Raw genomic sequence first — 23,872 nt, 5'->3', positions numbered from 1 at the left:
GTTTGCAGAACTGGTGTGTGCCACGGCTAACACACGAGAGTCTGCAGAACAGGTGTGTGCCATGGCTAACACACGAGTGTCTGCAGAACAGGTGCACCTGCACCACGGCTAACACACGAGAGTTTACAGAACAGGTGTGCCACAGCTAACACACGAGAGTCTGCAGAACAGGTGTGCCACGGCTAACACACGAGAGTCTGCAGAACAGGTGTGCCACAGCTAACACACGAGAGTCTACAGAACAGGTGTGTGCCATGGCTAACACATGAGAGTCTGCAGAACAGGTGTGCCACGGCTAACACACGAGAGTCTGCAGAACAGGTGCACCTGCACCACGGCTAACACATGAGAGTCTACGGAACAGGTGCGCCACGGCTAACACACGAGAGTCTACAGAACAGGTGTGTGCCACGGCTAACACACGAGAGTCTGCAGAACAGGTGCGCCACGGCTAACACACGAGAGTCTACAGAACAGGTGCGCCATGGCTAACACACGAGAGTCTACAGAACAGGTGCACCACGGCTAACACATGAGAGTCTACAGAACAGGTGCGCCACGGCTAACACACAAGAGTCTACAGAACAGGTGTGTGCCACGGCTAACACATGAGAGTCTACAGAACAGGTGCGCCACAGCTAACACACGAGAGTCTACAGAACAGGTGTGTGCCACGGCTAACACATGAGAGTCTGCAGAACAGGTGTGTGCCACGGCTAACATACGAGAGTTTGCAGAACTGGTGTGTGCCACGGCTAACACATGAGAGCTTGCAGAACAGGTGCGCCACAGCTAACAAACCAGAGTTTGCAGAACAGGTGTGTGCCACGGCTAACACACGAGAGTTTGCAGAACAGGTGTGTGCCACGGCTAACACACGAGAGTCTGCAGAACAGGTGCGCCATGGCTAACACACGAGACTCTACAGAACAGGTGTGTGCCACAGCTAACACACGAGAGTCTACAGAACAGGTGTGCCACGGCTAACACACGAGCGTCTACAGAACAGGTGCGCCACGGCTAACACACTAGAGTCTACAGAACAGGTGTGCCACGGCTAACACACGAGAGTCTACAGAACAGGTGTGTGCCACGGCTAACACACGAGAGTCTACAGAACAGGTGCGCCACGGCTAACACACGAGAGTCTACAGAACAGGTGCGCCACGGCTAACACACGAGAGTCTACAGAACAGGTGCGCCACGACTAACACACGAGAGTCTACAGAACAGGTGCGCCACGGCTAACACACAAGAGTCTACAGAACAGGTGTGTGCCATGGCTAACACACGAGAGTCTACAGAACAGGTGCGCCACGGCTAACACACGAGAGTCTACAGAACAGGTGTGTGCCACGGCTAACTGATGAGAGTCTGCAGAACAGGTGTGTGCCACGGGTAACACATGAGAGTTTGCAGAACAGGTGTGTGCCACGGCTAACACACGAGAGTTTGCAGAACAGGTGTGTGCCACGGCTAACACACGAGAGTCTACAGAACAGGTGCACCTGCACCACGGCTAACACACAAGAGTCTACAGAACAGGTGCGCCACGGCTAACACACGAGAGTATACAGAACAGGTGCACCTGCACCACAGCTAACACACGAGAGTCTGCAGTACAGGTGTGCCATGGCTAACACACGAGAGTCTACAGAACAGGTGTGTGCCACGGCTAACACACGAGAGTCTACAGAACAGGTGCGCCACAGCTAACACACGAGAGTCTACAGAACAGGTGCGCCACAGCTAACACACGAGAGTCTACAGAACAGGTGCGCCACAGCTAACACACGAGAGTCTACAGAACAGGTGTGTGCCACGGCTAACACACGAGAGTCTGCAGAACAGGTGTGCCACGGCTAACACACGAGAGTCTGCAGAACAGGTGCGCCACGGGTAACACACGAGAGTCTGCAGAACAGGTGTGTCACGGCTAACACACGAGAGTCTACAGAACAGGTGCGCCATGGCTAACACACGAGAGTCTACAGAACAGGTGCGCCACGGCTAACACACGAGAGTCTACAGAACAGGTGTGTGCCACGGCTAACACACGAGAGTCTACAGAACAGGTGCGCCACGGCTAACACACGAGAGTCTACAGAACAGGTGTGTGCCACGGGTAACACACGAGAGTCTGCAGAACAGGTGTGCCATGGCTAACACACGAGAGTTTGCACAACAGGTGTGTGCCACGGCTAACACACGAGAGTCTACAGAACAGGTGCACCTGCACCACGGCTAACACACGAGAGTCTACAGAACAGGTGCGCCACGGCTAACACACGAGAGTCTACAGAACAGGTGCACCTGCACCATGGCTAACACACGAGAGTCTACAGAACAGGTGTGCCACGGCTAACACACGAGAGTCTACAGAACAGGTGTGTGCCACGGCTAACACACGAGAGTCTACAGAACAGGTGTGCCACAGCTAACACACGGGAGTCTACAGAACAGGTGCGCCACGGCTAACACGAGAGTCTACAGAACAGGTGTGTGCCACAGCTAACACATGAGAGTTTGCAGAACAGGTGCACCACGGCTAACACACGAGAGTCTACAGAACAGGTGTGTGCCATGGCTAACACACGAGAGTCTACAGAACAGGTGTGTGCCACGGCTAACACACGAGAGTCTGCAGAACAGGTGTGTGCCACGGCTAACACACGAGAGTCTGCAGAACAGGTGTGCCACGGCTAACACACGAGAGTCTGCAGAACAGGTGCACCACGGCTAACACACGAGAGTCTACAGAACAGGTGTGTGCCACGGCTAACACACGAGAGTCTACAGAACAGGTGTGTGCCACGGCTAACACACGAGAGTCTGCAGAACAGGTGTGTGCCACGGCTAACACACGAGAGTCTGCAGAACAGGTGCGCCACGTGGGGCTAACACACGCCTCACGCACTTTGTGCCCTTGTCCTTCTGTGGCCCGTGCTGAGGGTTCGAGGTGCAGCTGTCGCCTTATTTACGTTAGCAACGTCTTGTCCACAGACCCTGTCATGTTGGAAAACCACACTAGTGGCTGCCAGCGACAAAGCAGCACCAGGTCTGTGTGTGGCCACGCTGGGTGAGGCTGCTGCGTAAGTGATTTCACCTTAAAGGGAACTTGGCTTGTCAAAAAAAAAAGAACAAAGTTGTAGGCAGCTTGCAAACAAAAGCGTTAGAAGCTCAAAGCTGGCTTTAAGAATCGGGGCTGGTGCCTGGTCCCTCCTCTGTGGGCCAGTGTTGGAGAGGAGATGGGAGCCCGAACAGAGAGGCCCCACGGAGCATGGGCGGACACAGGGTTCCCCTTGGCCACTTCTGGGCCAGGGAAAGCAGCCCTCACCTCCTCCTCTACCTTCAAGGTGAGGCCCCTCAGGACGGAGCAGGGTTTCCCGGTTGTGCTGGGTGACTTTGCTCTGAAGGTCGCTCTGCTCTGAGGGCCACTCTGCTTGCTGGTCTGCACGGTCTCAGGACGACCCTCCCCGACCTGAGTCACGGCGCGGCTCCCCACTGAGTCACGGCGCGGCTCCCCCGAGTCACGGCGCGGCTCATCCACTGAGTCACGGCGCGGCTCCCCCACTGAGTCACGGCGCGGCTCCCCCCTGAGTCACGGCGCGGCTCATCCACTGAGTCACGGCGCGGCTCATCCACTGAGTCACGGCGCGGCTCCCCCCTGAGTCACGGCGCGGTTCCCCACTGAGTCACGGCGCGGCTCATCCACTGAGTCACGGCACGGCTCCCCCGAGTCACGGCGCGGCTCCCCCGAGTCACGGCACGGCTCATCCACTGAGTCACGGCACGGCTCCCCCACTGAGTCATGGCGAGGCCCATCCACTGAGTCACGGCACGGCTCATCCACTGAGTCACGGCGCGGCTCCCCCGAGTCACGGCGAGGCTCATCCACTGAGTCACGGCGCGGCTCCCCACTAAGTCACGGCGAGGCTCCCCCGAGTCACGGCGCAGCTCCCTGAGATGCACCTTGCCCGCATTAGGTCGTCTCCAGAGCACCTAGCAAGGCCACCCAGTCTCCCCTGGTCCTTGGCAGGAGTGAGGCCTGTGCTGGGGTTGGGGGCAGCCCCTGTGGGGCCCACAGAGGAGAGCAGATTGGGGGGTGGTGAGTCCACAGACCTCCTGGGTCCTCTCCCACCTGCATAGCACGGCTGGTCTTCCTCCCCCCTCCCCCGTGCCGCACCCACATCTCACCTGGGGTGACCACCAAACCTACATCTGGATGAGGACCAGGCCCCATCAACCTCGGGCCTCCCAGGCACTCAGCAGTAGAAGCAGTAAAGGCACACAGTGCCAGGCCCGCCCAGTGCCCAGCATCCCAGCCGCCGTCGCAGGCCAGCCCTGGTTTTCACGAACATGGAATTCCTCCAGGAACAACAGACACTCCTGACTTCCAGAACCACTGCCCGCCGTCACCAACACCTGCGCTGGGCAGAGGCCTATCTGGACAGCAGCTGGGAGGGGCGTCTCCAGTGACCCCCGTGCCCTGGCCCAGCCTGGCTTGCAGAGCCACACACACGGAAGTCAGGCGCAGCACGTGCACCCTTGCCCCTCAGACACCAGGCCCCCCTTTCGCCTAGGAAGCCGGGATGACACGCACACCCGCCGTGGACTGTGGGAGGCCAGGATAGGGACCTGGCATCACAGTCTTGCCCCTTGTGGCCAACGTCCTGTGCTTGCTTTGCAGAAACCACGCCGGCACCAGGGGATGAGGGAAAGGATTCTTGATTGAAGCACTGTTTGTAGCCAGGGAAACTGACGCAGTCGTCTCTCCACAGGGACGCCGAGACACGGCGCCCCCCAACGCGAAGCGCCACGCAGCCCCATGCGAGCCCGAGCCATGCTCACTGCAGTCGGCCTTGCAGTGTCCAGAAAGAAGCTTGCAAAGGAAAATGAGAGTGCCATGCCTTCTCTGTGACTGTGGGAGACACACGTGCCTGGGAGTGACGGGGACGGGGCAGGGCGCCGTGGGACGGGCTTCCACGCCCGGGTGTGGTTCCAAGCACGCCTCCAGCTGTTCATTTTCACAGATGTGCTGGAGACCGAGACAGGTATTACCCATTTACAGATGAGGAGACGGAGGCAGGGTGTGGATGGCTGAGCGTCTGAGCTAGGTCCCCACGCCCCCCGATCCCATCTTGCTGCCCCCAGGTGGGGTGGCCTCTGGGGCTGGGGACCCTGAACCTACAGGAATTCCTTCTATGAAGAAGAGGGAAGGAAGGGGCAGGCTGGTTCGGGAACGTGCACGCTGCCCTGCGTGGCTCCCGTGACCTGGCTTAGCACGGGGTGAGGGTCAGGGGCTCGCCGCGGCTCAGCCCTCACACTGTCCCTTCCTGTCCAGGGCTCCGGGCACTCAGGACGCCCCCTGCCCCATAGCAGCCCGTCCAGCGGGGGTCAGCATGACAGACGTGTGGAGGCACCCACCATCCTCCCTTGCAGTAAGAAGTGGGAGGGAACGAGGAGCGGTCGCTCTGTGACCTTCGGAATGTGACCGTTTCACATGTATTCAGTTTAAAGGTTATGAAGGCATCAGGCCCTTCCGCATCCTAGCCTGCAGCTTGACCGACATGACTGAAATTCTGTGTGTTCTAGTCATCGGGCTGAGTTGGGGCCATGTGACCACAGGGCTTCAAGGAGACCCCCCACTGCCCACCATACCTGGGCCCCACCTGGAAGAAGCGTGCCCTGCTGAGAAGCCACATCGGGGTGGACCACAGGGGCCTGCCAGGGGCCGGGGGAGCAGGGAGGGGCCCTGGCTGCAGGACTGCCCGTCCCAGCTGTCTGCCCCAGGGAGGGGCTCGGTGGGGAGGGCGGGAAGCACCTGGCAGTTTCGGTTTCACCAGGAAGCGGCCGCCTGCTGTGGTGGGGATGGCCCCTTGCACGGCAGAGGAGGACGCCCCAGCTGAGGGGCCGAGGAACAGGCCTCACAGCTCCCGGCAGCAGAGACAGGGCCAGGCCCAGACTCAGCTGCGTCTCAGGGGTGGGAGAAGCCCCTGGGGGCCGAGAGTGGCCGAGGGCAGATCTGACTGACATCTTCTGTCACCTGCTGGTGACCTTTTAGAACACGTGGTCCCCACCCTTGGCCTGGAAATGCTGCTGTGCTGGAGGCAGAAGCAGGCTGATATGCTGTCCGTCCCGCCACCTGTCTGTCTGTCTGTCTGGGGATGTCAGGGCAACACCCACCACTGTGGGCCTCATTGAGAGGCTTTGGGGTCCAGTTTCCCCTGAGCCCCTTCAGCGGGGACACCTCTTTCCCTCCTGCGCCCTACGCTTGGCACGGAGGGGCGTGCGGCCAGCGGACGGGGCTGACTGGGTGCTCGCAGTGACAGGGGGCGGCCCTGGATGTGAGTGCTGTGTGACCTTCTCAGAGCACAACCCCTCTGAGTGTCGCGTCTGAGCTCCAGGGTCTGGGGGCCGGGAGCCCGAGTCTGTTGACATCGGGGAGTGCAGTCCTGAGCAAGCCCTCAGCAGCCCCATTCGCTGTGTCTGGTCCGGGGACCCCGATCTGAGGAATCTCCACCCTCCCCTGCTCGGGGATTCGGCCGCAGCCTGGCCGGATGCAGCTGGGGTCACTAGTGAGGGGTGCAGCCGGCGCCGCTGGGAGGACTGTGCACGGAGTCTCCCCCGCTCTGTCCCCCTCAGGTCTGTGAAATCGGGACTTTGCAGACACTCAAAATGCCCCTGGACTTGGGAGCACAGGAGGAAATTCTGGGAGCGGCAGGTGGGGCAGGTTCTCCGGTTCCTTGCTGTGGGATCCCGGCTGTGGCACCTGAGGTGCTGCAGGGCCAGCTGCAGGGGTCACAAGAGCGGGACCCATGGGGTGGGAGTGGCAGGGAGAGGGTCTTTCCTCACCAAATCCCACCCTGGCCTTGACGAGGGGCTCACCGTCATTTTACAAACAGGAGACAGCGTGGCCGGTGGACGGCGGTTTCTATCCCTGCCACGGCTGGGTCCGGCCACTGCCCTTCACAGACCAGGGAGCCGAGCGAGAGGAGGACGGGCCGGCCCGAAGTCGCAGAGACCCCAGCAGCGCCTCGGGGCCCATCTTGCGGAAGGGCCACAGGCCAGGCCTGTCTACTGGGGTGCCAGGGGCAGGTGCTGGGGCTCCTGGTGGGCCCTGCTGGAGGGCACTGTGGACCCAGCCCAGTTAGGGCGAGCCTGGCCTGGGAGGCTGTGACTGGGCAGAGGCCCTGACCTGGACCCGCCTTCCCGAGTGAGCCCCAGGGGTTGGGCTGCTGGGGACCCCCGTCACTTCCTGGGAAGGTCGCCTTTTGGCCCCACTCCTCCCAAGTGCAAGCTACACTTGGGGCCCTCACCTCAGAAGCCTTGGCTCCACAGAAGGGGGTGCCTGGAAAAGCTGACGGAAATTCATGTCCGTGGGGGCAGGCCTGGGGAAGGGGTTGGCCCACTCCCCAAAAGGTGCCAGTGAAACGGTAGCTCGGCAGCTGTCGTGGGCCGTGGGAGGATTTCACCCGAGGAGGCAGTGGTGGTGGCCCCAAGCCGGCGGCCTTGCTGTGTGATCAGCTGGGCTTCAGGATGTGCTTAATCCAGGGGCCAGGGATGGGGATTTCAGGCAGCAGCTGTGTGGGGCTTCCTCCTGTGAGGCAGATGGTTGCCAGGTAGGTTCTGAGGGCGTGGCTCTTGACTTGGAGCAGGGTGTGCAGTGGGGCCCCTCTCCTGAGACGCAACCTTGGCTGCCTTTCCTCCAGGAGGGTCCCTTTCCTCCGGGAGGGTCGTTGGCAGAGACACACAGCCAGGGAGGAGGTGCCGCTGCGTGACCTCGGTGGTTTCCTGACTTTTCTGATTTGTGTCCTCATCTGAGGTCAGTGACGTCCCTGAAGTGTTGCCGGTGGAAGCTGGGAACGGGGTCGCCTGTCCATCTGCCCTTCCCTCCGGGGCCACGGGGCCTGAGTTCCTGGGAAAGCTGTGGAGCCGGCCTGACCTGGAGGTCCTCACTCGCTGACCCGACGTCCACCCTTGCTGAGTGATCCCCCTGACCCGGTCTGGAAGAATCTTGGCCCAGCTCTCGGGGACTCGGCAGAGTGGGCCCCACGCTGTGTCTGTGATGCCGGCTCGGGAGGGGGACTTGGTCTGTCCCTATGCACCCCCAACGTCGTGTCCAATACAGAGGCCCGTGCTGTCCAAGAGGACACCGCACCCCATCTGTCATCAGGGACAGCTCCTGCCTGGAGCAGCCCTGAGCAGCGTCCGCACCTGAGGCGGGGGTGGGTTGCGGCTCTCTCTGATGCCAACCCAGGCGGGCAAGCCAGACGTCAGGCCTCGCTCCCTCCTGAGGCGCAGCTCAGCCGTGTGGCAGGGGTCCCGGAATGAGGGCAGGAGAGGATGGGGCTATTCCTCCGCTCAGAGGAAAGAGGCAGAAGCCTGGTGTCTCCTGCAGTTTCCAAGACAATGGTCCCCCAGGACAGGGCTCCGACCCCTGTGTGCTCCCCACCGTGCTGCCTACATCACCCGCCACCGTAGGGGCAGAGACAGTAGGGGGGCAGGGCCTCCCAGGGTCACAGATGACTGGCCCAGGGCCAGCGCTGAGTGAGGTGCCCCTGACCAGGCCAGGCCAGATCCTGCTGTCTCGAGGCTTGGACGCCTGAACCCCCAACTGCTGCCCCTCCTGGCCCACCCCCAAGCCTGACCCCAGGGTGCTAGAGCCTGGCCTGAGGCCAGCCGGGCCATCAGGACCCCAGACCCAGTGGAGGGCCCAGCTCTAGGCCTGGCCTACGTGCTGTGTGGCTGCAGGCCCGTCACCCCATCTCCTGCTGGGACAGTGCCGTGAAGGCGGCTCTGGAATCAGAGCAGCTCGGATACGCCAGTCCCTGCCTCGCCACAGTGGGACGCACAGCCAAGTCACAACTGAGGGAGCAGGAGCACCGAGGCCTCGCCTGGAGCTGCGATGGACTCAGGCCTTCCAGGGCTCAGCGCCCGCCCCGGCCAGTGCCATCTGCGGAAGGCCCTGCTGTGAGCGGGGGCCCGAACCCGTGCCTCGTGAAGCTGGCACTGGGGGCATGGGATGAGTAACACATAGGGAGTGGCTGGTTTGTCTCATGGGGTGAAGGAGGCCGGTGGGGAGGGGGCTTCTCGTTGAGGGCACAGCACAGGCACAGGGCAGCCGGGGCCGTGAGCGTCAGAGGCGGACGTGGCTGGGCCGTGGGTGCGCACAGGTGTGATGGGGCTGACGTGTTTTCATCAATTCAATTTCCTTTTTAGTTTTTTAAAAGACAGGGTCTCCCTCCGTCGCCTAGGCTGGAGTCGAGCGCATTGGCACAATCTCTGTCCACTGCCACCTCTGCCTTCTAGGTTGAAGCGATTTTCTGGCCTCAGCCTCCGAAGTAGCTGGGACTATAGGCCTTCAGCACCACACACAGGTAATTTCTGTGTTTTCAGTAGAGACAGGGTTTTGCCATATTGGCCAGTCTGGTCTCGAACTCCTGGCCTCAAGTGATCCACCTGCCTTGGTCTCCCAAAATGCTGGGATTACAGGCGTGAGCCACTGCGCCTGGCCTCAATTTTTCAAATGACATGGTGACGTAGCCACTCTCTGCCCGCCTGAGAGAGCTGCCCGGGCCCTGGGTGGGCAGAGCCGGGAAAGGAAGCCCCTCGTTGGGGTCCCTGCTGTGACTGTGTCCTGGGCAACTGCCTGACAGCCTCTGAGCAGCCGTCCTGGGGGTGGACGTGGTGGTCTAGGGCTGCTGCTGCAAGCCGGCCTCTGGCTTTGTAATTGTCAAAATGAGTGACCCAGTGCACACCTCCTGGCCAGAGTTCCTTCAAAGGGTGGGTGGGCGGTGCTCAGATAGGCCTCTCTTTTCCCTTCTTCTCCCCAGCTGTCCCTGGCCACATCTCCTAGGAGGAGCACCGGCCCGGGAGTCCTGGTTCAGCTGTGACCAGTGGCCTCTCCCTGGGGCCGCTCCTCCTGCCTGTGCCTCCCTGGTCAACTGCACTCACGGAAGTGAAAGTGCTGGAAAGCCCCTGCCCAGCGCCCAGGCAGGTGCTTCTCAGTCCGAGCGTGGTGAGAAGTGAAAGTCGTCTCTGCCTGAAGAGTGGCCTCCTTGAGCCGCCCCCACGGGACCACTTCCTCCAGGAAGGTGGCCCGGATAGCACCCTGACCCTAGGCACCGCCCCTGTCCTCCAAGGTGCCGAATCGAGGCCTTCCTGCTGGACAGGAGGACGTGGCGGGTTGCTGTCTTTGTGTGTGCGGGATAGGCTGCTCTGGGGAGGAGCGGAGCATTCCAGCAACCACGGGGGCCCCAGGGAGGCAGTGCCATGCTGACTGGGAGGACGAAGTGCACTTACTGGGCCGGGAGAGCTGGCTGCACCTGGCAGCGAGGACACGCGGATGGGCATGGAGCCCCTGCCCACTGCTCTGCCCCAGCGGAGCGTCCAGTGGGGAGATGGCGGGGGAAGGTCGAGCTTTGTCCCACTGTCCACTTTCCTGAGAATTTCGTGCCTCTGCGGATGCCCCCTCTGCCCTCCTCTCCTGGCTTCTCCATCCTCCTCACCCTCCGGCCCCAGAGCTCTGCACTCTCCCACTTCCGCCAGACCTTCATAAACCGTCCCTTGTGGAGCTGTCCACACGCCGGCCACCCCATCCCCTTGCGGTTTCCCGCCATGACGAACCCAGCAGCGGCTCCAGGGCAAGCTACCCTCCCAGCCTGGGCCTGGACTCCACAGTCCCTCTGACTTCACAGCAGCTAGATCCTCACATCTCCAGCCCACCGGCCTCTGCCCCACAGGCTCAGCAGAGCCTGCTGTGTGCCTCTCAGAACCTCAGTATCTTCTTCTGTGAGTGGCAGTAACAGCAGCACTCACGGCCGGCTCCCCAACATGGAGCCCCCCAACACCACGCAGTCAACAAAAGGGAGAACAGGAGGTGGGAGGTGAGGTCTGGGGGTGCTGGCGCCCTTGGCAGGACGGCTGTGACGGCACGGTGCTCACAGACGCGGGTCTGACGGCCTCAGACGCGCACACCGACCTCCCTGCCTCTGGCTGGAGCCCTCGGACACGTGGGCTGAGCAGTGCATGATTCGCCCGCTCCACAGCCCAGCAAACACCGGCCGGTGGTTGGAGGAGGATTGAGGCTGAGGCCGCTGAGCTAGTCGTCCGCTCTCCCCTCCCACCACACCCCACGGCGGGTGCCTCCCGTAACCGGGCTGCCTGCAGCCTCCCCCGCCCCTCCCTGAGTCCCGCCGCCCTTTGACTCAAAGGGGTGGCCCGAGGTCTGGCCTGGAGTGGTCTGGGCCTTAGAAGAAGGAGGCAGAGGAAGATTTGGGAGGGAGGAGAAGGCCTTGGGAAGACAGAAGCAGAGGCTGTGGCACGGCGGCCACAGCCCAGGAACACCTGGGGCCGGTGGGATCTCGGGGAGTGGCTCTTGGACGCCTTAGTTGTGCACTTCCGGCCTGCGACGCTGTGAGAGGAGAAGCCTCTGTGGTTCTGAGCCCCAACCCAGCTCATGGCCTGTGCTTACTGCAGCCCCAGGTGACAGAAACACCAGGAAGGGCACTCCAGACCCAGAACCTTCCAGACCCAGGACATTCCAGACCCAGGACATTCCAGACCCAGAACCTTCCAGACCCAGGACATTCCAGACCCAGGACCTTCCAGACCCAAGACATTCCAGACCCAGAACATTCGAAACCCAGAACATTCTGGACCCAGAACCTTGGAAACCCAGAACCTTCCAGACCCAGAACATTCCAAACCCAGAACATTCTGGACCCAGAACATTCCAGACCCAGAGCGTTCCAAACCCAGAATATTCTAGACCCAGAACATTCCATAGGGCAGCGGGGCCTGGAAGGCCACTTGAGAAGGATGGAGGGAGGGTGAGTGGTGCCGAAGCCCAGTCCCAGGGCAAGGTGGGGTGGAGGAACCCAGGCTGACCGCATGCTCTCGATGTGACCCCAGTGCTAGGTGGCCCAAGTATGGGCTGTGGCCAGGGCTCAAGCTTCCGGCATGAACGGCGCCTCCACAGCATCTGCATCTGCCTAGTTCCCATGACGCCCGCCCGCCCGCCCGCCCTGCCCGGTCCCCACGACACCTGCACACTTTTGCCTGGACCCCTCTGCTGATGGCACTCAGCACCTCCCCACCCACACTTACGCTGAAACCTGCCACCTAGACCTCACGTCGCCCTCTAAGGTGATACCAGGCAGGCCTGACTCAGTTTCTGCCCCATGGAGGCCCCAGCACATGGCACTGAGCCTTCTCTGCCCAGCCTACACTCACCAAGTGGATTTCAACGTCTCTGTCCCCGGCACCCTCCTGGGGCGATGTGCTTCCCACCCCGTCTCCTGGGGCAGTCAGGTCATCATTCTGACTTCATCTGCAAAGTGGGCTTGGGGAGACAAGGCGGTGAGGGCCTGCACAGCTCTGAGCGCACGCAGCGGGTGCCTCGAAAACCCAGGACCGCAAAACTCGTCTTAAGGGCTTCCTGCTGCACCACTGGGTCAAGGGGTCAGTGAGAATCCGGATCCTCCGCCTGGAGGGGGCTGGTGAAGGCGCCGACTCGGCGGCGTGTGCTCTGTGGCCATCTTCTGATTGCGTACACCTGGGCCCCCCGACACCGTCAGAGGAGCGGAGGGCTGAGGTCCTCCCAGCCACGCAGCATGCAGACTCCCCTCCCGCCCGCAGCACAGCCCTGTTTAACGAGCCTTTGTTCTGAAGGCAGGTTCTCCCACTTCAGCTTTGACAACGTGACTGTTCTCCCATAGTTTAAAGCCAGTTGATCGGCTTTCAGGCCTCACAGGTTTTAAGGACTCTTGGGTGGCCTGTGTCCCCGCGATCCACACAGAGGGGCTGAGGGGCCCACAAGCCTGTCCAGGACCCCTGCAGTTCGCATGCCCCCAGGCCCCTGCTCCTCCAGCCTGGCAAGGCTGCATGCTGGGGCTTTCTGGCCCTACAGGGCCCCCACATCTGTCCCCGGGGGCGCTTTGGGGGGGCCCTGGGGTGCAAAATGAGGAACCCCATGCTCTGGTATTCATGTGGATTTCTGCTGCTTGGCGTGGCCAAGACTGTCCCGTGGGCATCCTGCAATAGGGGCGGTGTTTGCAGGGACAGAAGCCCCTAAAAGGCAGATGTGGGACCCCCAGCCAGGGGAGATCCTGCTCCCTCCTCACACTGAAGCCCCTAAGCAGGGGCTCCCTGGGGGTGGGCACGGTGGCTGGACACTCTGTTGGAGGCCACCCTGACCCTCTGTTTCATGTCTAGCCACCAGCCGCTCACACGACTCAGGCACGGGGCCGACTGCTGGCCCTCACCCCCCTCCACAGTAGACTCCTGAGCCTAACAAAGCCGCTACTCAGCATGCCCCTCAGAGCCCGCCCCCTCCCCACAGGTGAGAAACTGCTTCTGCATGGGAAGCAGGTGGGAAGGGGCTGACCCATGAGGAAACTGAGGCCCAGGGAGGAAGGACCTGGCCCAGGGCCACTCAGCGCCAGGCGACAGACAGCTGCTTCAGAGAGGTGGGGTGGCGTAAGCCAGGGCCGGTGAGCAGGTGCTGCCTGGAAGGCGGCTGACTCACCCCTTGGGAGAACCCAGCAGCGGCAGTGGCTGTGAGGTCCGGCCTTTGCACGCCAGGCACCCGGCTTTGGAATGTTCCTGCTCTTGGCTGGGTCCCTCATGGGGGGCAGCCCTGGGGCCCCATGGGCACCTGCAGGTGGGAACAGCCTCACGCAGCAGCTGCTAGGACCTGCTCAGGGAAAGCGGTCCCCAGAGATAGGGACACCCCTGGGTCCTGGTTCTGTGTGAGTGTCAGGGGTGCAGGCAGACCCTGGACATGACTGCAGCGACAGCCCCCAGAGATGGGAGACTTTGAGCTCTGGAAGGTTCCAAAGTCCACTGGGAGCAAGACCACGAGTGCCGCTGAGGAACGGGGCCACCAGCCTGCAGCTGCAGCCCCAGCGTCCTGGGGTCTTGTCCTGGAACTTTGCAGGCTGGGGTGGGGGTGTCAGCGACAGCTGGAGGCTGCTGGACCCCTCGCAGAGCCCGAAGCCCCCGGGAGGGTCCGGGCCCAGGTTCCCTGCGAAACCCCGCCGCCCTGGCTGGAATCGTTCCTCCGACAGGGGCCCGGGGTAGGGTCCATTCCCTCCTCACGGGGCCTTGGGCCTGTGCCCTCTCCTCTGGCCTCAGTTTCCTCATTCAGCCTACTGTGACGCGTCGTGCCTGGTCATCCCAGGACGGGGGGGTCTCTCTGCAGGACCCGAATCACCTGGCCGCAGACTCCCCCCCACCCATGACGGGGCTGAGCAGCCCGGCCTCCAGCATCTGCGTCTGGGTGGGGCCGGGGCACCCGGGTGGCACCTGCCACGTCCTCACCAGCCCACCTGCCCCAGCTGTGCGGGACCTGCCTGCGGGGTGGCCTGTTGATATTTGAGGTGAGTCAACACGGCCGCCCCTGCGGCGCTGTCAACAAAGCTGGGCAGGCCCGAGGCTGGAAGGAGTCACAGCCCCAGCACCTGCCGCTGCCCTCTGCCCCCACCCCCGCCACCTTCCCCCACAGCCTCTTACCTGGGCCGCCCTTCCTGGGACCCCGGGGAGCTGAGCAGCCGGCAGATGCCAGGAGGCCGCTCTCCAGCACGGGGTGCGTCTGGGACATGGAGCGGCAGGTGGACCCCGAGGCTGAACCAGCCAACCTGTCCCTCGGTCTCGGAGCCGGCATGGGGAGGGCCACCCTCAGGGGCCGGCCCGGGGCCCAGGACAGGCCTCTTCCGGGACCGCCTTTCCCGACCTCCTGGGGCCTCGAGCGAAAGAGGAGGGGCTGGGCCGGCTGGGATGTCCTGGAGTCGGGCCTCCGTCCCTGGAAAGCCGGGGCCTGCTGGCTGCCGACTGGGTGTCCTTGGCCCTGGGGAGGGGGTGGGAGCCCCGGGGCTCATGTGACTCGGGGCGGGCCTGGGGCTCAGGCGGGGCGGCCAGCTGCGTCCCCGTGATAATGCAGCTGCGCCCGCGACTTCCCCGACAGGAACCATCTGGGGCCCTGGCCTGCCCGGCCTTCCCTCGGGCCATTCCGGTCTGACTTTCCAACAACTTCCTCCTCCCAGCGGCAGCCCCGGTGACGTCCCACCCACCCCGAGCCCCGCGGCGTGGCTGCTGGGCACGCGTCTCCTGAGCCCCGGGCAGCTCTGCGGCATCCCGGAGTCCCGGGCCTGCTCGGCCGCCCCTTCCCACCGAGGCTTGGCCCTTCCTTCAGCCGGGGCCGTCCGGGCGTCTCCCCGTCTCCGCCTGCCCCAGCCGGACTTCCCAGCGCCCCGTTCACATCACCCCGCTCCAGGGCCCGCCCTGCCGTGTTCCTGTGGCCTTCGCCAGACGGGGCCTCTGACCGGCTGCTGGCGGTTCCAGGGCCCCCGCCTGTCCTCCCAGTCCTCCCCCCTGCTGGGAAGGACACCCTCTTTCTCTGCTTGGTCCCCTGTATGGGGCTCCGGGCCTCCGGGGGGCCTTGGAGAGACTGTCACCCCGCGTCCCAGCGGCCTCCGGTGAGCAGCCTGGCAGCTTGGCCACAGTGCCCAGCATCCTGGAGTTCGCTGGGGGTCAGGGTGGGTGGCTCCTCCAGTCAGAAATTCCCGAAGCCGCCTCAGAGCCCTCCTGGGACCACTCAGACCCCAGGGAGAGTCCCAGAACCCCTTTCTAGCAGCCGTTGGGTGAGAGTGAGGCACATCCCAGATGCCGGGAAAAAGCCACTCTCTGAAGGGCCCCGAGAACTTTGAGAGGGCATGAGGGGCTTCCCGGGAGGGGACCATGACCCTCCAGCCCTGAGGTCTGGTTGGGTGGCGTTTCGGAAGCCGTGGCCTCAGCCAGAGGTGTGGAGCCCGCAGACCCGGCTGGTTCAGGGGCACCTGAGCTATTTTGATCTGATTTGATTTGATTTTTAGGTCACGTCTGCACACGGTTAGTAATTTAAGCAGGACACGGTCAAAGCTGAGTCCTCCACACGGTCTCCAGGTGTCCCAGGTGTCCCTGTTCTGGTGTTCGGGTGTCCTTCTCAGAGGTGGTGATTCCAGGCTGCATTCCGGGGCTCGTGTCCCTCTTAGAGTCGGGGTGTGTTCATTCCTGCTGGGGTGCAAGGCCCGCCCAGGCCTCCCCTGCGAGGGGTGGTGGGCCGCTGGGTCCCCAGGACTCAGGCTGGAGGGGACCTTCCTGCCAGCCCGGGGCCCCCATGTCCCTTCTGTTCCTCGGCTTCCTCCTGTGTTCCGGCTGCACGATCCTAGTGGCCCCAGCTCCTGTATCCTTTCTGCTCAGAGGGCTGAGGGGCCTCACGGGCCAGGGCTGCCGTGATCACCCGGCTCGCGTTTGTGCGTCGGTGCCCGTTCCCCCGCCGTGTGCAGTGGGAGTCTTGGAGTCGGGGAACTGAGGGTCTCGGGGAGGCGCAGCCCCTACGCTGAGGCGGCAGGACAGCACCCTGGCTGGGGCCTGTGGCTGCGGCAGCCCTGCCCCAGCCCTGAAGCAGATGTTTGAGGCCTGCACCTGCACCGCCCCCGCCCTACCACGCAGATGGGACAGTGCCACTTTCGCAATGAGGCCCTGAGCTCCCGCCTGTCCTGTCCTGCCTGGTGTTCTAACCAGCGGGTCTGATGGAGGTGGGGTTGGAAAGAAGAAATTTGCCACCAGTGGGGGGACAGGAGCTGCCCCCAACATTGGTGGCCACCTGGGTGTGTGTGCACCACTCCCCGCTCCACTCCCCGCCTCCTCTCCCCCAGGCCGGGCAGTTGGTGCTTGTGGGGAAGCAGACGTTGGCTGTGGCTCTCAGAGCCGGGGTGGGAGATAAGGGGCCAGGGAGGAAGTGGCTTCGGAGGTGGAGGCAGCAGGAGGGGCACAGCTTCCCCCAGAGCCCCCTGCTGTCTCGGGGCAGAAGGGGCCTTTCCTTCCTTCCTAAAAGACCTGCTAGGGCCCACGCTGGGATTCTGCTGGTGTCTCAGACCTCTGGGTCTGGCCTCTGGGCTACAGAAGATACATTCCATTGGCATGTCCCCAGTATGGGCAGCCTGCAGCTGGGGAAACTGCCCCTGGGGAGGGACCATGTCCTCCAGGCAGAGAGGCCCTAAGGCAGGCTGCGGTGAATGTGCAGGATGGCCAGAGAACTGGAGGACGGTGTGGGGCAGCGGGGAGCTGACGCCAGGCCGGGGGGCGGGGGTGAGGAGGCTGCCCTTCAGGCAGGGTCTTAGGTTTGCCTTCTCTTCTAGCATGTAGGACCCCCCTCCACACACACACGCTTTACCACCGGATAAATAGATGAATGAATAGATTCATGAATGAACAGATGGATGAACGAGTGGGTGGGTGGATGGTGGATACGTGGGTGAATAGGTGAGTGGGGGGATGGGGAGGGGTGGGTGGAGGGGTGGATGAGTGGAAACATGGTTTTATGTAAGTCTCATGCCAGCCCACTTTACAGAGGAGGGAGGAGGCCCACGAGGCTGCCATCCCCAGTCAGAAAGCCTGGAGAGGAATGACTGGCCACGTCCTGCCTTGGCTTCCTGGTCCTGAATACGGTGTGGACAGTTGGGGTGAGCCACAGAAGGAGGGGGTGTTCAAGGCAGCCCAGGTGAAGCAGCCGAGACGCAGGCTGGAGAGCCTGAGCTGGGATTGGGGTCTTCACCTTCCTGGCATGTGGGCCCCTGGGCATCTAGCAAATAAGTGAGTTCACAGAATTACAAAGGAAACCCATTTTACCAAAATAGAGTTGCCAAGCTGTGAAGCCATTCTGGCGCAGGGAGCGCTGTGCTTTTCACTGAGCTATGAATGAAAGCGCTGGGAGTGAGCACGGCATGCTGAGATGTTGCGGTGCGTGGAAGGCGAGGCGGGTCTGTCGTGGGGCCCTGGACCCTCCCAAGGTGTGGCCGCTTGGGTCCCCAAAAGTGGCCCTGGGGCAGCTCTCTGGGTGTCGCCGTCACAGGCACGGCTGCCACCCCGGGGACGGAGGTGCCCACGTTCACGGTTAAAGGAAAGGATAAATTCTGGTTGCAGACTACTCATCACGTGAAACAGTTTCCCATCCACGTCCTCGGCTGCCCTGAATTCTGAGGAAGGAGCCACCGTCCCAGCTTATCTGGAAGGTGCCTCCCGGTCCTGGTTCACCAGCCCCGCTTCCGGGAGTCTCCGGTGGGACAGCCGGCCCTGTGAGGGCTCCGGAGTCACAGGCCCCCGTTCACACTCGGCGCTTCCTGTCTGTGCTGGGTGCACTTGGGCAAGTGTCTCGACCCAGTTCCCCTGTGAAGAAAGAAGGTGACGGTCGGCTGAATGGGGTGTGGTGAGGATTTAATAAAACAGTTTGGCCTCTCGAATGGTGCCCGTGAAGGTGAGCGGGTGCAGAAGGGCAGCTGTGACCCCTGCAAGGTCCCGGAGCCACGAAGGTGCCAGCCCAGAGGAAGAGCGGAATCCCCGCACCACCGTCTGCTAGAAAGCTCCTCCTAAACGGAGCTCAGCTTGGCGTCCCTGCGGATGTGGCCGTCCCCGGGAGAGTGCTCTGGAAGGGAGGAATTGCTCTCTGCCCCTGCCAGCCCCACCACCGCCTCCCGGAGTCAGCCTCAGCCTCCCCGCTCCGCGGCCTCCCCGTCCGGTGCAGGAGACCTGCTTCCCTGGCAGCGTGGCCACCCCACCCCTCCTCTGAAACCTTCAGTGGCTGCCCGAGGAGGCAGCGGGGGACCCGCCATACTCCGCCCCCTCCGCATAGCAGAGCCGCTTCTCCCCAGGGAGTTTCCTCAACTCTGGGCCTTCCCTGGCCCTCCCCTAGAACCTTCCCTCACCTGGCAGGCTCCTATCCAACCCTCAGAGCCCTCAGGAAGTGCCCCATCCCGGGCTCCGCGCCCCCGCACGCCTCCATCCCAGCATTAGCGCCTTGGGTTGCAGTTGCTGTGGGCTGGTTCCCCGGGAGCAGCCCCGGGCGGGGACCTCGCCTGTCTCCAGGGCTCCGTGGGTGACGGCTGGCTGGCAGAGTTCCCGCGCGCCCATCTCCGGCTGCCCCACGCTGCACCGGGAACTTCTCCAGGGTGAATTCCACCTCTCCCCCCACATCCCAGGGAACAGAGAGGAAGCAGCCAGTCTCACCCGCTGCTTCTGAGGGGCAGGACGGGCTGAGTCCCCAGGCCATCCAGGGCAGCCTCGGGACCCCAGGGCGGTCCCCAAGGCCTGGAGGCTCAGTGGCCTTTGCCAGATGGGAGGGGCGTCCCCAGGCGGGCGGTGGGCGTGGGGCGGAGAGCCGACCCGCTGTGCCCGTGACTGGCATCCTCCCTCATGAAGGGCATGGGGCTGAGCGGAGACAGGAATCAGAGCACGGGACAGCAACGGCCTCGCCCCGACTTCCCGGGCACCCTGGACTGGCCCGGGCGCCGGTGGCATCTGACGGGACTGTGGGCCCTCCCACTCGGAGGCCCAGGGAGGTTAAGCAATTTCCCAGGTCACCACGTGCCCTGCGTGGGATTTGGGACCCAGGCTGGATCCGAGGGTACTGAGGCAGAGACCCACCCAGCTTCCAGGCCACGGAGCCTCCCCCGCACCCGGGAGGCAGCGAGGCTGGGCAAGGCTGCCCCTTCTGCAGAACAGGAAGCTGAGGCTCCCAGAGGGGAAAGTCCCAACCCCCGGGGGGTCCCGGGGTCCTAGGCGGCTGCACCCCAGCTGCAGAGGGGGAAGCCCCGCCCGGAGGCCACTTTCCCTGTAAGGAGCCCGGGCGGGGTGAGGGCTGCGCCGTCCCAGCGCCGGCCCGGTTTCCCTCTGACTCAGGCTGAGGTGGCTGCCCGCGTGCTCAGGCCGTGTCCAGCCTGCAGGCCCCACGCCGGCGAGCGGCCCTCGTCTCATCTCCCGGGAGCCCCAGAGGCCACGCTCTGCCGACCAGGGGCCGGTGTGCGTGCAGCGGGAGGACTGGGCGAGGGACCCGCCGCCTGGGCTCGGGTGTGGCTTTTCCTTCCTGCTCTTTCTTTCCTGCCCTCTGTCCTGCCTGGGTGTTGGCAGCAGCTTAAGAGGGAAGAGGGTGGCCCTGGCCTACCCACCAACGTTCTAGAACATTCTGGAATATTCTGCTCGCAGCCCGGAGCCTGGGATCTGCGTAAACCTGGCCCATCGAGCAGCCTCCAACTCCAGGAAATTGCCCAGAGGCTGCGTGCCGTGCGTGCGGTGCGTGGTGTGCGGCGTGCGGTGCGTGGTGTGCGGCGTGCGGTGCGTGCGGTGCGTGGTTCGTGGTGTGCAGCGTGCGGTGCGTGCGGTGTGCGGTGCGTGGTGTGCGGCGTGCGGTGCGTGCGGTGCGTGCCGTGCGTGGTTCGTGCTGTGCAGCGTGCGGTGCGTGCGGTGCGTGGTGTGCGGCGTGCGGTGCGTGCGGTGCGTGCCGTGCGTGGTTCGTGGTGTGCAGCGTGCGGTGCGTGGTGTGCGGTGTGCGGTGCGTGGTGTGCGGCGTGCGGTGCGTGCGGTGCGTGCCGTGCGTGGTTCGTGGTGTGCAGCGTGCGGTGCGTGCGGTGCGTGCGGTGCGTGGTGTGCGGCGTGCGGTGCGTGCCGTGCGTGGTTCGTGCTGTGCGGCGTGTGGTGCGTGGGGAGAGGCAGCTGCCCGCCCTCCAGAGCCAGGGTGCCACCTCCCGTGCCTTAGGCGCCTGCCTCAAGCCGGGCCCAGCCCCTGCCTCCCACCGGTGGCTACTTCGGGCTGCGGTGGGGCCTGGTGCCGTGGAAGACCCAGCCGGGTCCGGCCGAGAGGCGCACGGAAGGATCCGGAAGAATCCGGAGTCTTGGGTTAAGAGCCACGAGGCCTGACCTGCCCCAAACATGAACTTGGTCCCTGAAGACCCCGTGTGACCCTGATCACATCACGTCCTGCGCGGCTGCGGCGGACCCTTACGGCCCTGTCGCTGCACCTTAGATCTGAATTGGAAGATAAATGGGAATGGATCCAACATGAAAAAATGTTGTGTTTTGTTTTCATTATCTATTTGTTTACTTATTCTGAGGCAGGGTCTTGGCTCTGTCACCCAGGCTGGACTGCAGCGGCATGATCTCGGCCCACTGCAGCCTCCACCCGCTGGGCTCAAGCGATTCTCCTGCACCAGCCTCCCGAATAGCTGGGACCGGAGGCGCCGGCACCGCGCCTGGCTAATTGTTTATTTTTTGTAGAGACAGGGTCTCAGTATGGTGCCCAGGCTGGTCTCAAACTCATGGCTGGAGTGATTCTCCTGTGTCAGCTCCCAAAGTGCTGGGATCCCAGGCGTGAGCCACTGCACCCGGCCTCGCTGCTTTTTAATAGTTAGGTTCCTACTGACACTGTTTTTAGACACACACACAAGCTTAGAGGGCAGACAGAGGCTGGCATCAAGCACTCCGCCTCACTCAACTCGAAGCTTTTTAAACATGAGATGTTTCTAAGGTGCTTTCGGGTCCCCTGGCCTAGAGCAACCTTCCCACTCCGCCCATGTTCAGCCCTGACTCCAGACACCAAGGAGAAGGGGCCGAGGAGGGGGGTCCCCGACCCTGGGAACTTGTCAGAAATCCTCGCCCACCCAGGACTTGTGCGGGAGGCACCTGGAACTGTCGGGGGTCGACTCCACTTGTCCCCGAGGGGACCTGGGGGGATGAATGTGCCCTGGGGTCCGCGTGGAGCCAGGGTGAGGCCGGCACGGCGACCCTGTCTCTGCCCACAGGTGGGTGGAGGGACTTCCCTGAGGCTCTGGGACCTCCCTGGAGTTCCAGCCACCTGATCTCAGAGCATGCGTCTGTGGCGCTTGGTTTAGGGGTGGGTCCAGGGTCCAGTCCTTCCTGCTTGGTGCCTGCAGGCCTGGCCCATCTAAGGGGGTCCAACCTGAGTGGCCTGAGAGGGCAGGGTCTTATCGGGAGGAAGCTGAAGGTCAAGAAGGAGAAGCAGGGGTGGGAAAGACTGTCAGGCTAAACCTCCCCGCATCTGGCAGCTCAGAGGTGGGGGCGGGGAAGACCACCAAGCAGAATCCCCCCATCAGGCAGCTCAGGGGAGGGACTCTATGCCGGGTCCCTGCAGGTCCTGCGGTCACAGCGGAGTGTGAGGTTTGTCATTCAGCACCCAGGGAGGCTGCTCCTGCAGGGAGGCTCTGGCCTCCACCTGACTTCCAGCTGACCCCCGTGCCCAGGGACCCGCTCCAGCCCTCCAGTCCCGCTTCCTCTCTTCCCTCTGCTCACTCAGCGCCTCCTGGAAGTCCCTTCTCACCAGCCCCCGGGAGGCTTGCATGCTGGGTCCCGGGGAAGGGGCCTTGGGGTCCATAGCAGGGCATCTGAGGGTCCCGGGGCACCCAGAAGCCCCAGAAAGGCTGTGGGTGACTCAGCAAACCCTCAAATCAAGATATGGGGGGTCTCTCAGGCGTGTGCTGTGGGAGGGGTGGGATGTGGGGTCTGCTCCTTGTGCCCCTGTCACTCTGTCCCGTCACGGCCCGGCACAGCCCACCCGACTCCCGCCTCTGCCCACGGCTCACCCTGGCCTCTCAGACCCTCACCTCCCCCCAGCCCTGCAGCCCCTCCGGCTTTGTTTTTCTTGAATAGCAGGTGGCACTTTCTGATGTGCTAAACAGTGTTTACTGCCTGTCTCTCCCGCGAGGTCAGCTCCAGGGAGATGAGCTTTTTCTTTCTTTCTTTTTTGTTTAAACAAACTTTATTTTTTCTATCAGCTTTAGGTTTACAGCAAAACTCAGCATGAAGTACAGAGGGTTCCCCTGCACCCCCGGCCTCAGTATCCCAAAGAGAGTGGCCGTTTGTTGCAGTCGTGACCCCCTGGACACAGCGTCATCACCCACAGGCCACACGACCTCAGGGTCCAGCTGCTGCTGTGCAGCGTATGGTTTGGACGCACGTATCCTGACGTGGACCCACGGCTGTGGTATCATGCAGAGTAGCTTCACTGCCCCAGGGCCCCCGTGCTCCTGCTACACATCCCTCCGTCCCTCCCTCTCCACAGCCCCTGGCATCTCTGATCCACAGTTTTGCCCTTTCCTGGGTGTCACAGAGTAGGAACCCTACAGAGTGTAGTCTTCGTAAGCTGGGCTGCCTTCACTCAGCAGAGTGCATTTACCGTCCCTCCGTGTCTCTCTTTTTTTTTTTTCAGACTGTGTCTCGCTCTGTCGCCCAGCCTGGAGTGCAATGGCACGATCTCTGCTCACTGCAATCTCTGCCTCCCGGGTTCCAGCGATTCTCCCACCTCAGGCTCCCAAGTGCCTGGGATGACAGGTGCCCACCACCCTACCCGTCTAATTTTGTATTTTTAGTAGAGAGGGGGTTTCTTTATGTTGGCCAGGCTGGTCTTGAACTGCTGACCTCGAGTGACCCACCTGTCTTGGCCTCCCAAAATGCGGTGATGACACGCACGAGCCACCACGCCCCGCCCCTTCGTGTCTTTCGAGGGCCTGGCAGCTCATTTCCTTTCGCCCTCTGAAGGGCGTCCTGGTTGCTTGTGAAGAAGCTGCTTTAACTGTGGCGTGCGGGTTTTTGTGTGGACACAAGTTTCCAGCTGGGCTGGGTGAACGCCACGGGGCACCGTCGCGTCAGAAGCTGTCGGCTGCTTCTCTGTCTGTGTTTCCTGCTGCAGCCCGAGCCCAAATAGCACACGGCAAAGGGACACTCAGCAAATCCCGAATTAATGTGTGAAGAGAGCGGGTGACCCGGAGAACGCGGCTCTCGCCAGTAGCTCGCCAGGTCTCTCCTCGGCCCAGCTTCCCTTACGGTCCTGCTTTGCTTCCTCCTGTCTCCAGGGCAGCCGCCCCATTCTCCACGCCCGAGGGAGCCACAGAAGGCTGAGTTCACAGGTGTTCTGCCTCCCAGCAATGGAAACAAACCCCAAAATCTGAAGCAGCCACCGTCCGTGAGGCTGACACCCTCGGTGGGGCGGGAGTCCAGAAGGGCACCTGGGGTGTCTCGTCTCTGCTCCACTGTCTGGAGACGT

General features: G+C 62.8%; 1 protein-coding gene and 1 long non-coding RNA gene across 3 annotated transcripts in view; one reads left to right on the top strand and one right to left on the bottom strand.

Moving 5' to 3' along the window:
* CBFA2T3 (CBFA2/RUNX1 partner transcriptional co-repressor 3) overlaps nucleotides 1-14,709 on the bottom strand; it is a 108,195-nt gene extending 93,486 nt beyond the window's left edge. For both annotated transcript variants that reach the window (XM_012466036.3, XM_012466037.3), the window contains exon 1: nucleotides 14,518-14,709. In XM_012466036.3, the coding sequence (XP_012321459.2) occupies nucleotides 14,518-14,668 (151 nt within the window). In that variant the 5' untranslated portion in view covers nucleotides 14,669-14,709. The remainder of the gene's footprint in view (nucleotides 1-14,517) is intronic.
* Nucleotides 14,710-17,239: 2,530 nt separating this feature from the next.
* On the top strand, nucleotides 17,240-18,494 carry LOC105726548 (uncharacterized). The gene is made up of 4 exons (XR_001109555.3): nucleotides 17,240-17,307; nucleotides 17,396-17,507; nucleotides 17,682-17,834; nucleotides 17,968-18,494. It is a non-coding gene; the product is annotated as an uncharacterized LOC105726548 (long non-coding RNA).
* Nucleotides 18,495-23,872: the final 5,378 nt, after the last annotated feature.

Source organism: Aotus nancymaae, unplaced genomic scaffold, assembly GCF_030222135.1.
Source record: "Aotus nancymaae isolate 86718 unplaced genomic scaffold, 86718_ANA_hifiasm-v0.15.2.pri h1tg000095l, whole genome shotgun sequence".
Lineage (NCBI taxonomy): Eukaryota > Metazoa > Chordata > Mammalia > Primates > Aotidae > Aotus > Aotus nancymaae.
This window is presented reverse-complemented; position numbering and strand designations above follow the sequence as displayed.